The sequence below is a fragment of the Equus asinus genome, chromosome 27 (assembly GCF_041296235.1).
Source record: "Equus asinus isolate D_3611 breed Donkey chromosome 27, EquAss-T2T_v2, whole genome shotgun sequence".
Lineage (NCBI taxonomy): Eukaryota > Metazoa > Chordata > Mammalia > Perissodactyla > Equidae > Equus > Equus asinus.
The window spans coordinates 25,966,379-25,981,621 of NC_091816.1; the positions used below are offsets into that span (position 1 = coordinate 25,966,379).

The 15,243-nt window shown below is 43.6% G+C and overlaps 1 protein-coding gene across 19 annotated transcripts in view; it reads right to left on the minus strand.

Annotated features, from left to right (window-relative positions):
- Window positions 1-3,555: 3,555 nt before the first annotated feature.
- The window catches only part of TENM3 (teneurin transmembrane protein 3), a 579,767-nt gene continuing 568,079 nt past the window's right edge, over window positions 3,556-15,243 (minus strand). For all 19 annotated transcript variants that reach the window (XM_070499641.1, XM_070499653.1, XM_070499652.1 and 16 more), the window contains 4 exons: window positions 14,732-15,028; window positions 10,001-11,612; window positions 7,176-7,306; window positions 3,556-5,105 (listed from right to left, as the gene is read on the minus strand). In XM_070499641.1, coding sequence (XP_070355742.1) covers window positions 4,350-5,105; window positions 7,176-7,306; window positions 10,001-11,612; window positions 14,732-15,028 — 2,796 coding nt within the window. In that variant the 3' untranslated portion in view covers window positions 3,556-4,349. The remainder of the gene's footprint in view (window positions 5,106-7,175; window positions 7,307-10,000; window positions 11,613-14,731; window positions 15,029-15,243) is intronic.

The following is a 15,243-nucleotide window of genomic DNA, read 5'->3' on the forward strand; positions in this document are numbered from 1 at the left end:
TGAGGAACTGGAAATATTGGCAGGCAGAGGGGAACTCGACACACATACCCGTTGGTGGGTCTGGGGCATCGTCATAGGTAGTGTTATCAAGAGACTATATGAAAGAGTGGAGGGGACTCGCTGACAGGAAATCTCTGCTCACCTTGGCTTGAGCCACTTCTGTGAACTTGGACAACTCACTCAAACTTCTCTAAGTCCCTTCTGGCTCCAACTTTTAGAATTTGATGTGTGTCATGGACCAGGGGCTGGAACCAGCTCACTCCTCTGAAGCAAAGTGGGGTAGATCTGGGTATCTGTGGAAGGTGTAAGACTGGCTATGTTGCCCTTCAAGGTTTTCCAGGGGTGGGCTCGCTCCACCCTGCAGGAGCTCAAATGGCCCCCTAGGTGGGCCGGGGCAGTTCTTGGTCCGGGGGACCCCTTCCCCCCCCCCCCCCCCCCCGCCCCGTACTCTAAGTCAGCTGTTGCGAGCCCTGCCCCAGTGGTTTGACCACACAGAGAGCATGATGTGGCTCAGTGCCTTCCCGGCTTCCTCTTTTGGATTCCTCCATTTCAGAAGCCCCTCAGACAGCTGATTTGCTGTTCAGCAGGTGAGAGAAACAGCTTTATTTGGGAGCAGGCGAGGATAAAAGGAGAAAGAAACGATGGTGAGGAGAGCCGTGGGCATGGTTAGGAGCGCATCAAAGGCGGAATTTTCTCCTCATCTTTTAAAGGGCTTGGGGGACTGCTGTCAGATTCTGAGGTGTTTAGAGTCAGGTGTGGTACTCACGTTCAGGTCCAGCCTTTGAAACCACATGCTATTAGGTCACGTGTGACGAATGTCAACAGAAGAACGCAAATCTCACAGGCTGTGGCAGCTGTACATCCCTCGCCCAGAAAATTCTTACCTATGGTGTTTTTCATGCATTTGTTCAGAATCACTTTTAAGGAAAGCAGTGGAGTAAATAAAAGGAGGAATTCACATGTGTTTTTCTGGATTTCCCCGGTTTGAGCAGGCGAAAGTCTGATTCGAGGAGAGAAAAATTAGACCAGTTTGCCAAGTGGAGTGACCTGCGTCTTGTTGGATCAACATGTTCTCAAGCTGAGGTTGTCACTACAGAGTACGTTGCTGAAGCTTGCCTTTTCAGACTAAAATCTAAGGCCTGCTAGCCTGGAATTGCTGACATAAGAATCTCCTAATCAGCCGGTCTGTATGTAGATTTAGGCATCTCCAGGAGGCTGGAAGCCTTTCAGGCCCAACCTGATTATTCTAATCAAGTGTTTTAATTAAGCAGTTATTGCCAGGATCACAGGAACAAGGTCTGCTCTTGAGTAGTAATGGGCAGTGTTTTTTTTTCTTTATTCTTCTTTACAGAGATAATGTTTGGCTTTGTGGGGGCGTATTTAATGTCTTTCTAAAGTAGGACATGGGAGAGTCCCCGTGAAGGGCACAGTGCTGAGCTGGCAGTCTGGCCAGAGGACACAACAATAAAAAACAATAAAATAAAATAAAAGATATTACCAACTGGGTTGCAGGTGAATTATCCATTTGCATCTTTCACCCTAAAACACAAAAGCAATACTGGCTAGCCCAAGATTTAAAAAAATATATAAACACACACACATTGGGTTGGCTTTTATTGGAATGCCTAGATGCAATCTATAGTCATCAAGTTATGGAAAATTCAGGTCACATATAAAGATAAGAAGGCAAATGAAAAGAACAATACAAATCAGACAAAATTTACATCTCAAAATATCATGAAAGCATTTTGACTGGCTTTGCCTAAAATACTTTGAATATCAATTTCTTTTTTGTAAGCTAATTCTTTTCATGATACTGTCCCCCCCCCCAACTCTTAGAAAAAGGTCTCTTGTTTACATATTCCCCAAGGTCACTATTTCTTGTAAAAGCATGTCCAGATCACAAGTCTTTTTAGAAAGAAATAGGCTCATTATACCTACTAACAAGACACTAATTGGGTTGATTTGACTTCATCTAAGATAAGCACCAGGAGATACTCCAAATTTGTTAGTTATCGGTGCCAGTATAAAGGGCCAGTCCATGTCGAGAAGGGGATAAGGTTATGATTTCACTTCTGTGATGTGGTACAAGCTTTTCATGGTCAATACATCAGAAACATTTCTGAGAATTCAGACTCAGAGCCTATTTCAACCAAAAGTACTTACAGCATGCTCAGCACAGTCCTGCAGAAGTTCCATCGAACAGAACTGCGGACACCTAAGTTAACAGTTAAAAAATAAAATGTAAAACAGAGCCATGTTTATGTGGTTTGAAATCTCATAGTTTTCTAAATTTGGGCTTTGTAATACTTGCCAAAGGATTCCAGGATAAAAAATATTAATGCTAATCTGTGCTTTCATTCTAATAAAATATCAGCATTCATTAGAAGATTAATTACTTCGGTATGTTCTACCAAATACACAAAGACAGTAATAGCACTGATACTGTAAATTCAGTAGCTATTTTGAAACTTTCCCAGCCAATCTGTTTAATAAACACGCCTACTGTGCAATTTAGAGTATGTGATACATACAAAGCGGTTAGAAAATTTTTTTCAATACATCACTTGAACCTTTATATTTACGACATGTTCACTTGCTATATTTTATCACCATTATACAGAGAGGAAAACAGTGTGTACTATAGCTCAATGAACTGAGAAATATTTTCTAAAAGTATTTTTGTGGCTGAATTTAGTGCTCACGAAAGAGATCTGCAAGAGCGGCTGAGCCGACGCGGAAGCGCAGATGACGGCTGTGCTCCGGCCCGCGCGCACGGGTGCAGGAGGCACGGCTGTCAGGTCACTTCCAGCTGGATCTGCCACCCACCCCGCTTCCCCGAGACAGAGCAGAGCCTGCCATTCGAACCAGCTCCCGGGATGGTTGGGTCGTGTGGGCTCACATTACAGCAGCTTTTGTCTCCCTTTTGGTCACCCGAGGGTCCAAACCCAAGACCAGCAGAGCGAGCCTGACCGTCTCCATTTGGCTCTCTCGCCACTGCTCGGTTTCTGCTATCTTTCCTAGATTTTAAGACACATGTTTGTGGTCATGACTTCATCAGATTGTTTCCTTCTCACAAGTGTTTCCCGGGCATCTGATGTGGGCTCTCGCCTCCATCATGAAATAAAGCCTCAAGGACCAGTAACAGTAAAAACCCTGTGGTTAATTACATCAGCCCCCCATCGACTTTGAGGGCCGAGAGGGCCACAGAACCCCTCCTGCCCTTTTGTTGTTGTTGTTGTTGTTCATATCTTCCGTTACATTCCACCAGCCTTAGTTTTCCACTGTGCCTCTTAGTCAATAATGGTTGAGGACACTAGCTTGATGAGAAGGAAGAGAAAAGAGCAGTTCTCTGACAAGCCACCCACCTAGGACCGCACCGTCCTATCCATCTAGTGATAGAAAGCTGCACGTTTTTTCAACCTAATACAAAAATATTAACACTTCTGGACATTATAGGCATAAGTCGTTATATCTCTACAATATAATAATTTATACTGTACAGCTATAACAGATAAAAGGTGCAATCCTTTTAAAAAAATCACACGGTTCACATGTTTTTATCATTTTATTTTTAAGTATAAACTTTTTAAACACTTTACATAAATTAACTCCTCTGAGACTAATATTTGATGTACAGTAAATTGTAATTCATATAAAAATCCATAAACAACTTGTCTCACATAATTTACAAAAAAAACCAGGGTTTCCTTTGCTTATTGGTGACAAGGATTCTACTTGCCAGTTTTTTCCCCAAGGCAAACCACGTTAGCACTGTAAAGTCCGTTAGGAAATCCCCGCGGTGGCAGAAGTCACTCGTGCCAATGTTCTTTAACAAAGCAGCACAAGGAGAGTGGCTGGGTTGTCTAGAAACAGTAATTTTGCCCCACCTTTTAAAATTAACAGAGATATAGCTCACATCCTATGCAGACTACTTCTTGTAAGCAAAGGTCGACAATTCGGGAATTTTGGAAACACTGTATGCCTTTTTACCTTAGTTAAACACAGTGCCTCAAAGGGACACGCGGCCTAGAGGAAAACGGGTAGGCCTTTTTTTCCTTTATTTTTCCTTTTAATACTTCCAGTCTCACTGAGTGCAGCGATACGCATATGTAAACATATTCTTTAAAGCCGATCACCTTTAAGGTCATTCAGAAAAAAGTTTTCTGTTTTTGTGGATTTTGTTTTAAGAGCAGTTTCATTCTCCTGGAAGGCTCTTCTGTGCCGGAGAGTCCCATTCGGATTGTGCTACAGAACACTGATCTGAGCAGAGGTGGGTGGGTTCGGCTCCGCAGCGCCCCGGCTGGGGCTGGCTCCAGCGCAGGGGGCCGCCCGCGGGGCCCGGGGGGTTACCTCTTGCCGATCTCGCTTTGTCGGAGGAACTGGATGTTGTTGGCGCTGTCGGCCAGCTCGGGGTACTGCTCCACCGAGAGTACGTAGTACCCGTCGTAGCCCTGCACCTTGCCGGCGCTCAGCAGCTGCCGCTTCTCGCCCTCCGTCCAGAGGCGCGCGCCCTCCTCGCCGTCGCGCACGCGCTGCTGCTCGCGCGCCCAGGCCCGGGCGAGCGCGCGCTGCCGCGCCTGCTCCAGGATGCGCGCCTTCTCCTCGTCCAGGGTCATGCCGTAGCGCACGTGCAGCGCCAGCGCGCCGAACTGCATCTCCACGTCGGCGAACCTGCGAGTCCTCCCGTTGACCACCGTCGTGGACTGCGACACGGTCACGTTGATGCCGTTCTCCAGGGCCTTGCGGCCGCTGGTCAGACGCAGCGTGCCCAAGTCGCTCTCGGGCGTGGTGGTCTTGATGAAGTAGTGCGTGTCCTTGCCCTCGATGGTGAAGTGCAGGTTCTCCAGGTAGAAGGCGTTGTTGAGGACGGCCGCCACCTTGATGCAGTCCTCGTTGGCGATGTTGAGCACGTTGGTCTGCACGCGGCCCTGGCTGACGGCCAGCATGACGCCCTTGCCGATCAGCGACTTGACGGTGGCGAACCACAGCCACGACTGCGCGCCGCCGCCCTTGCGCCGGCTCACCTGCACCTCTGCCATCTTCCCTAGGGACAGGAAGGCCTTGGCCTGCCTCGCCACTTGCTGCTGAACGCCGAAAATGGGCTGAAAAGCGAGCACAGAACAGGGGGCCGGTTTAGAGAACAGCTGTAGGTCTTGGCTGCCGGGCAGCCAGGCTTCCTGGCAGCGCTCCCTCTCCTGACCAAAAAACGGGGTGTTGGGGGGAGAGCGCCACGGCATTTATTAAAACCTCAAGGGGTTCTTTAGAGATGAAAAGGCTTAGAAAAGACGCTGGGGGGAGAAATGAACTCAAGATCCCCTCCCCCCAAGTTGATCCAAATGTGTTTTGAAACGTCAAAAGAGGTAACTCCATCATGGATTAGTTAAGAGCTCTTTAGTTTCTAACGTGGGCAAATATTCACGTGTTTAGCTTTTCTCTTTCAATTTCTACCTGTCCTTTTCCCAGCCCTGCCCTGTTTGGGGAGCCCAGCTTATCAGAGCCTCCATCCCAGCAGCTTTCTCCATGGGAGGCCCAGGAGGAAGCATCAAACGCAGGGAAGGATTTGAAAGCTGGGGGTGCTCGGGCCGGATCAGCGTGTCCCACGGTATGTGCTTTGAAATGTGTGCGGTTTAATTTAGGTAAACTCTGTACCCTCTCCGGGTAAACACAGTTTTCAACTGAATTTTGCCAGTGTAACTGCAGGGCCGAAATGTACAAGGATGAACGCACAGCCCGACAGCTGGAGATCAGTATTTATTACTTTAGGAAAACATTTATTTTTCCGAGACTTAGGGACAGTGGACCATCTATACTGGCAAATGTTTTAAATTGGGGGCATCTTAACTCAGCCATTTCTTATAGTACCAGATGTTTGTCTGGCCAGTGTTTCGCAAATGGAAACATCTGTTTCTTTTGCGGCAGTGAAAGAAACATTTGTTTTTCTGCACTTGGGGCAGCCTCAGTGTCTTTGCCAGCGATTCCCTAGGCTGTCCTCATGGTGCATGTCTCTTGATGGAGAACCTGAACCATATTGAAAAGACTGCCTAGGAAAAAAGCTGGCAAGTCCATTTGTATAGTCAGACTTAATTGTTTTCAGGCATGTTGGAAAGTCACACACAATTAGGACATGCTTGTTCAAATGCTTTAGGAAACTCCAGTATGTCTTCATGGTACTTTATCATGGTAGATATAGTTGCAATTAGAAATGTTAAAATGGCTCTCAGACCCTGGAAACTTGATGGGCTTTGCTTTTTAAATGTAAAGGTGACATCTGAAAAAAGGAATTGCTTTTATGTTAAGAATGAAACGTGTACCAGAAAACAGAGGTATTGGCACTGTGTACGCTCTGTGTGTGTTTTAGCCATGCTTGCCTTTTCTCTTTGTATTCATGGAAATTAAAGGAAATTGCTCAAGGTGGGGGGGAATTAATCTTTCTAAGAAACTCTGCACTCTCTTCTTATCATTATGGGGTAACCCAATTTCTTGATCTTTAATTATTCTTGCTTTAAGCTAGAAATTCTGGTGTTTTGTTGTGCATTCCTTTCTGATCTCTGACTGGTGGGAATTAAAAGTGCCATTTTCTGAAATGGCAGCTTTGCCTTTGCAATTTTCCATTCTGTTATTTCTCAGAATAGTTATAGGCTTCCTGATCTGTTATTTTCAGGAAGACTCCATAAACACCTAATTGTAGGTGGAGCCTTACCAGAGGACATTTTATTTTTAGTTTTAGTCTTTTCCCATGAAACACCGCTAATATTTTCAAAAAGTTGAACTTTGTGGCATTGTTTGTGGGCTGCTAATTTGTAATAGGAATCCCCTGCCCTCCTGTTTATTGTGTCTTTGCCTTCAGGTCCCAAGGGCCATAAATGTGTTTCATGGGGTTCTCTGTAGAAACCGTGCACTTAAAAATGAGCTTCTGCATTTTATTACCTTTTGATAATGTCTTTCCATGTTTTTATTAGCATCACTAAAAACAGATTTAAGTCTGTTTAACAGGCCCCTGGTTTGCTGAGTAGAAATGCAGAGGGAAGGTTGTTTTTCTTCCCTAAACGAGTAAAAAAATTAAAAACTGTCTTTGGTACAGTTTTCACAAAGGTAGTTGGATTAAATACGGGCAAATAAGACACAAGTAAGCCATTTATCGCCTTTTCATAGTTTTGCTTTTTGTTTCTTACCGGTATATCATCCCACTGCTGACTCTTCACAAGTTCATAAGAAGGCTCTGTTAAATCAAATTTGGGAACAGGGAATCCAGGAATAGCATTGTGCAGATGGAAGCCAAATGTCACCAGCCAGCTGTTAACATCTAGGAGAAGAATGTTCAAAATGAAAGATGTTAGAGTTATACAGTGCTTTCATAAATTTAAATTCTCACCTTAAAGAAAACCCCAAACTCACAAATAATAACCTCAAAAAGAGCACATGTTTGCCTTCATCCTACAGTTCAAACCTACTCTCTCATTTTAGACATGAAGACAATAACCTCAACTGCAGAACTATGGCAAAGGCTACAGAAAATGCAGAGTAACAGATACTCAGGCAGACCAATAAACTGTCATACGTGCTAAGTTGCATCCTGTGCTAGTCACAGGGGCGAGACACAGTAATAATGCAAAGCAACATGAAAGAGACATAGTGGTTGAAAACAAATGAAATTTGTTTTGTAGTTAGTAAAGGCTGGTCTTAAATAGAAGTTGTGTGTTGTTAGCTTTCAAAAGCGATTGCCCAAGGATATGCAGAGTTCCACAACTCATTTTCTATTAATAAAAACCCCAAATTGAGAGTATTAAAATCAACAGTTGATTCTTAATCAAAGGTGAATGCTGAAAGCTGGCAAAACTGGCCAAGGGCACAGAAGTTCTGATTACCATCAGTTATGCCTTCAAAGGCTCACTGTGCACAGGTGGAGACAAACTTTTTGGGGAGAGAACCTGGAAACCTTTAAAATGGTATTTTAAAATATTGCCATGTGACTCCAAAAGCCATTAAGCTCAGAATAAGGCTTTTATTCTATTCGGGAGGTTATAATGTTGCAGAACTACTCAGCAAGCTTGCAGCTTTATGAGTACGGTTGGGTGTAGATGATTTTATATATTAAGCACATTGCTGGAAAATTCGAAATTGCATTTCACCTAATATATTTTATGCCATTCCATCTCTCTTTTGATGTTTTTCAGAAAATGCTGCTATGGCATTCCCTGCAGTCCACGTTGCTAGGAGAGGATGAATTCAGGAGCCTTTCCGTCAGCCCCCGTCAACACCTCTTAAATAACCAGTGGTACACTGCTTGTCAGAATGATGGAAAGCCACTTGTTTCCTATTTCCGTCTCTAGGGCGCAAACTCTCACCTCATCACCAGACTGGCAGGTCCTTTGTCCAAACATCATAGGGCTATAAAACCAGTGGTAGTCTTCCTAAAAAATGGATGGGTGGTGGTGGTGGTGGTAGTGGTGAGAGATAAACCTCAAGTTCATCATGTAGGAGGGAAAATGATCCATTGTGTGTGTGTGTGTGTGTGTATAAGATTACAGAAATAATCTCCAAAAAATGTTTTGGAGAAAATTATTTCTCCTGAATGGAAGAGTATTGGGGTCAAAGGTTGTCCCCCTATGAACAATGTCTGTGTAACAGTCAAAATCAGAGGGTCTTAAGTATTGAAAAGCATGGCCTAAATAATGGGACTGGAATGCAGATGTGTGCTGGAAAACCCTGAAGGAGAATACCATAAGGGTGTTGCTGAATCAGGATGCCGAAAGAAGGGACTTACAGCTGGTTCACATGGAAGAGAGATAAGAAAAGCTTCAGGCAGTCTGGAAAAGCAGGAGGCAGATGTGAAATGAACAGGGGGCAGCATTTTGAGAGCGGTAGCAAGAACTGAGAAAATAGACATCTCGGTATGACTCAAATATCAAGCACGAAAAGAGACAGCTTGAAGGAATGTCTAATGCAAGTCAAAACAAAACAAACCCAAACCAAACCAAAATCAAAAAGAGGAAACAGGAAAGAATGTTCCTCCAGGAAACATAAATGTGGCGGAGAGGTTAATGTAGTCGTGTAATTCAGGAATGGAAGGTGGAAACAGGAAGATTCAGAATCCTTGGGGTAGAGGATGAGGGAAGAAGTCAGCTCACTAAAGGGAACTAGGGTAGTGCTTGCAAGGACCTTGTCTGTCTCACATCCTGATGGTTCTGTGGTGGCAGAAATGGGATCCAATGTTTTAGATTGGATCATGCAGTAAACTTGGAAAGATGTTAAATCTCTATCCTGAAAATTACCCCATATTGGCAGAAAAATTAGTGAGTCTCTTAGTAGTGTCGCTGTGCAACTGATGGGAGAAATTGTTCCAGTATTGTCTTGAGGTGAGAGTCATGAAGACAGAGTTAAACAAACACCTCCCAGGGATGAGATGGGGGGAGGGGGGTGGGTCACGCTGTGTTGTGTTTCACGTTGATTCCCCCATTAGAACTTTACACATGTATAAAAGAGAGAAAGAACATCACACATTTGTAAAGTCGTTACTATTTAAAGTAGAGTTGCGTATATTATTGTATTTTATACCACAAGGTAGGCATTGTTATCCCCATTTTATAGTTAAGAAACAGACTCAAAAAAACTCTGTGCCTTGTCTATAAAGCCATGCAACTTGTAGGAAAGGAGTTGGGATTAGAACTCCAACTTAGGGACTCCAGGCTCATTATGTTTTCTGTCACCCCTGTGTCACTTCCCTTCCTTAAGTGTCTGGATTCTGTATCATTTCAGAAATTGTGGCCTTGGGCACTGGCAGGCAGAGTAGGAACTAACAAACTATGTCTCAGTTTCCCTTTGTGGTTTCTCTATGGTTCCATAGAGAAATAAATGCATTTAAAAGGTTAGGCGTTTGATTTTGTGTGAGTAAAGTGTAAAGGTGAAGAAAGCCACACCAGTTCTTTTGTGTATTAATGTAATGAATAAAGTAATTCAGGACTTGGGAAGGCAAAAAAAAAAAAAAAATCATGCTTACCTGAGATGTAGTCTTTCACATCATGGATTTTGCTTGCAGGGTTGTTATTCCTAAACATATACAGGTTAAAAGGAGCTGGGTCCTTCCCAATTCTTTTCCAGATTTCTATGTCAGGCGTTGTCCATCGTCCTGCCAAAATGTCATAATCTCTTTCTCCAAAGTGGATTAATTTTGTGAGTGGGTCATACAAACCACCGTGAAATCCAATTACCAGCTGAAAGTCAATATTGGAGTCAAAATAGATTTCACCATACGCCGTGTACTGAATCTGCTTTAGCATAAGCCCATTGCTACTGAAAACAGCCAGTGGTGTCCCTGTGTTATCTGAGGCAATGTAGAATTCATCCCCACTGCTGATTTCCATGGCAAAAAGGTGTCCTTGGAGATCATAATAGAGGGAGGTAATTTCTGAACTTGAATGGTTGTAAACATGAGTAATCCTAGTGGGATAAGTTAGGTCAGCATAAAAAAACTGCAGGTGTTGTCCCAGACTGGTTTTACTAGAAACTCTCCTTCCCAGGCCATCATAACGGTAGATCACTGTCCAGCCGCTGCCTTTACTGTAAACTCGAGTTAGAAGCCCCTTGGAGCTATACTCGAAGATCTCTGTGCCTCTTTGACGCAGGAAACCATCTTCATCCAACCGATACTGAACATCACCTAGTCGAGTGATTCTGTCTCGCAGGTCATAGCGAAGAGGTGTCAAACGTGCACTATTACTTGGGTTCAGTAAATGGAGGTTTCCATTCAGATCATAGTTGTAACGCCACATGATCTTTTCATTTAGATAAACTGTTTGGAGCTGTCCATCAACATCGTATTCATAAGCATATTTGGTAGTGTTGGCAAAGGGCCCTATTTTAATCTCTCTCTTGGTTACCCGACCCATGTTATCATATTGAATTGTAATCCAGTACATGAGTGACCTGAATATCTCATATTGAATTTCCTTGATGCGGCCATGAGCATCAAAGTGCTTCGTGTAAGTCATTACGGCTGTGGAAATGATCTGGTTAATATCATAATATATAACTCCAAATTTTCCAAACTGCTCGACTTTGCCAGAAATGTCATCGAACTGATAGAGATCAATGGGCAGTGGAGTTTCATTGATGACGCCCTGCATGCTGGTCACTCGAAAGCTGTTGTCATAGCTGTAGTCAAATCTCGCATTTACCATCCCATCTTCGCTAAAGCGGAAAATCTGTCTGTCAATCAAGGGGCCAATTTGCCTGTATCTAATGGTGCAAATAAAACCATCACTCTGGAGGTTTACTGTTTTTAGGACGCCCGCTGTTTCATCATAGGTAAAACTGACTCTTGTGCTGTCATATAAAATTTCTGAGAGCCTGGTCTGCCTTCTGTACTTGAATAAGACCCTCCGACTTGTACCTAAGAAGGCCGTTTGCAGAAGCAGCCCTTCCTCATTGTAGTCTGTGATGACAGAGGCATTGCTTTCTGGGGGGTTGTATATGTTTCGGTAGTAGCCAATGGATCGGATGGTCTGCATGGTGTGGCGAGCCACGCTGGGCATGGTGATGGCGGACAGCCGGTCCCACATATCGTATTCAAAGATGTATTGCCGCTGGCTATGAAGCAGAAGAACCATGGACTGCAAAGAGAAAACGTATTGTTCTCCAATATTTGTGAACGGGGGAAGCAAAGGCAGATCTGGTGACCACAAATACACAGAAACATTTCGCTTGGGAAAATGATGTTCATTTTAATTGAGTTATCCTTGACCTTACATGTTGTTAACGATTCCCTGCCTAATTTGCTTGGATGCTTAATTGTGAGGGGTTCTGCAATTAGTGGCTCAAGATTCATAATGTGCTCCTTGTCAGGACTGTACCGTTCTCTTTGCAGGCATTCACAGACAAGTAGCAGCTTGTCAATGGATTCGCATCAGTCATAATACAAGAATGGGCAAAGCTGCTTTAAAGACAATATTTCATGGAGAAAACAGCATATGGGAAATTCAATCCCATCCATAATTAGCAATGTTTAGTAAGGTGGCTTTTCCCCCTCATTTGACTGAAGAGCCACTCAACTCATGTTTTAATTTCCAGTGTATTTAAGGGAGGAGCAAAGCATTCAAAAATATTATTTTATGAAGAAGAGTCATAAAATTAGCCAAAAATGGATAATGTGTACATCCAGCATCAACATCAACAAACACTGCCGAGTTAACCACTCGGTGAGTGAGAGCTGTAAATGCCCTGCATAGCAATATGGACCCAGGTATGCTTTTCTTTTCTTTTCTTTTTTTTTTTTTTTTGCAAATTCTTACATGGCATCAGAAATAACAATAAAATCTATATTTTGAAATTTCCTTTGGTTAAATCTGATTTGTACCTCAGGTGCTGTAAGAATGGTTTCTGGGCTACCTACCGCATTGGTGCTAAATTATGAAGTGAATAAATATATAAGTAAAAATAAGCTCTGCTTATTTTGCAGGTAATTGCAGACAGACAAAGACATTAATTTATCAGGGCGACCCAAGAGAGGATCAACCCTGAGGCTGGCTAAGTAAAGCTAATAGTAATACAGAGCACGGGCAGATTTTCTGAGGAAGCTTACTCTAAAGCCTGTTAGACCAAATGGGATGATGGCAGAACTGGGAGGATGGTCAGGTTAGGAGCCTTCCAAAGACGACTTCTTTGCTTTTGACATAGAAATACGTAATGCCTTGTCCAAGGCTCATCCTTTGTCTCCCTGTTGTCTACCATCTTCAAAAGCAGTTTGCATGACTAAGGCTTCTGTAGAATCTCCTCTGAGGGCATATCTAGGGGCAATTTGTATGCAGGCTGTGTAGTAAATTTCTTGACAGCTGTTCCTAATAGTTTGCGTTCTTCTAAGGAAGGCTTGGACTGCTGAATTCATAGGAAGTAGGACCTAGTCTCGCAATTATTTAAAATCATATCTGAAGGTAATTAGTAAAATATTTCTTGTTTTCCTATGAATGCGTTTTGGCTTAGTGAGCCTCTCCTGGCAAGGACATGGAAATAGTGTGGGTGGCTTCTAGGGATCTGCGAGAGATGCTGAGAAAGTACTTGTTGGCTTTTCCGATCCCCACTGATACGTGAAAGTGATCTCAGTTCCTGCTGGTGTCATTTCGTGACGGTGGCTCCTATCAATGACATGTTCTCTGGCTCCCTTTAAACATCTTTCAGTCACATTATGATCACCGCTATCAGTTTTGGGGGTCTGGGTATTTATATTTTTGTTCCTCTTCTCTGTGATGTACCTAATTTAAATTGGGAAGAGTGTTCCAGAATGAAGCAGTGATCCACTCCCAGTTTCTTCGGGGAGAACTTGTCTTGGGGCTTGTTAGGTTGGAGGGTGAAATATTTTGCAGGTGTCAGGATTTGTTCCCAGGAAGGTGTGTAGGGGGCTTCTGGTCTCTCAACAAACAACCACTTAGATGACTAACTGTACAGTGGGATGGTTAGTGTAGAGGGAAACTGTCATCAACAGGCATAGTCCGTAGTCTCAGGGGTGAGTCTCTTCTAAGGAGAGCAGATAAGTGGGTTTGCGAGAGGAGAGACTGACAAGTGGGGTCCTAGCTGGAAGCGTTCCAGAGTTGGAAGGCTGCCTTAAGATAGGTGGCATCCTACCGTAAACTTCGAACCTGAAACTGGTTCTCAGAAAGCATGGTCGATGTATAGGCCAACTAGAATTAGACGGGATGACTCCGGTGCACAGGGTTAGGTTGAGACCGAGGAGCTGTGAGGAGCACCTCTGATGAAGAACAAGATTGTGTGAGGCGAGCATGAGAGTGATGGGGACGTGAGTTCTTGAATGACAGAAGTCATCCTGTGTAACGTGACTAAGGGTAGAGGCAGGAACTGTTAAGCGGTGAGTTTATAAGTCAGGCTGCTGTGTGACTGGTGGTGGATGCCCTGAGGTTTGAGAGGTATCAGAACTCAAAACCGAATCATTTTCTAGCGCTAACGTTTCTCTCAAAGGCAAATGAAGCATTCCATGAATATGCTCTTTGGTGGGTTATATTTCTTAAGAAAAGAATTATAGGGGACAGTCCTTTTCCTTTGCTTTCACTTTGAAACCTCTTGGCCCCAGTCACTACTCCAAACCTCTCATCGTAGACATTAGCAGTTTGCACATGTGTAACTTTTGAGTCTCGTCGTACTGTGCACAGTTCTTCAGAAAGGGGAAAGCCTAAGCCGGGATGCTTACCTTTAATATGCAGAAGAAAGGGGAGATGCCACAGAGTACCTGAAATGTGGCTTTCTAAAAAATAGCCTTTTTTTGGTTGATAATGCATAAATAGGATCTATATGCTTTTTATGGTTATGTTGAAGCTCTGCCAGCAACAACACAAAACTGACAGCTTTCACTGTGCAAACGGAAGGCTCTTTCTTAAATGAAAGAGCTAGCACAGAGATTATTTACAAATGGCGTACCTGCTCCAGGACTAATTTGTGAATGTTGTCGATGTGTCAGCTTGGCAGGTGGACAGTGTTATTGCTTGTTTGTTTGCCACATAAATCACTTAAAAGGGGCTCAGACAGTAGAACTTAACTAAGGAGAAACTACTTTGCTAACGCAGAAATTCATCACTGCTGTACCAATGTGACTGACATATTGACACTTAGAATAAGAGTTGGATGTCAGTCACGTGCCACCGTGTTTCCCCTGTAGTGCTCTGGGTAACTGCTGAAAAATACCACTCATTGCTTCCCTGTTTTTCCCCTCTGTGTGCAGGCATACCTTTTCCAAGTATGTGTAGCTCCATGTTTTACCATCAGCAAAGACCCGAGAGACGATCCGCCCCTGGCTGTCATAATCAACTTTCTCGCTTGTAGTTCCTCTCTGGATGCTGGCAATTTGACCTGTGGATGAGTACGTGACATTGACGGCCATCAGCTTGCTGCTTGGCAGCCAGAGAGTTGGGTGCCCTGACATGTCGTAGGCGATCCTCAGTAGAAATTTACGGTGGTCATCATAGATCTTTTCTGTCTTTGTGGTTCGATCAAAGTCAACGGAAAGGAGGTTTCTGCCATTAACCTGTTACAACACAAACAAGATGATAAAATAAATCATGTGAATCCAGGACCAGTCCCTTATTACTCTTCAGCGTCCCCACTATTGTTTAAACACCATTTAGGATGATTGATTCTCTTTGTCAGTAAATTAATTTAGCAACTTCTTGGGTACAAGTGCAAGGCAGTAGATTAACTGCTCTTTTAAAAGGTTTCATTAAGCAGAAAGACAGCCTGGCA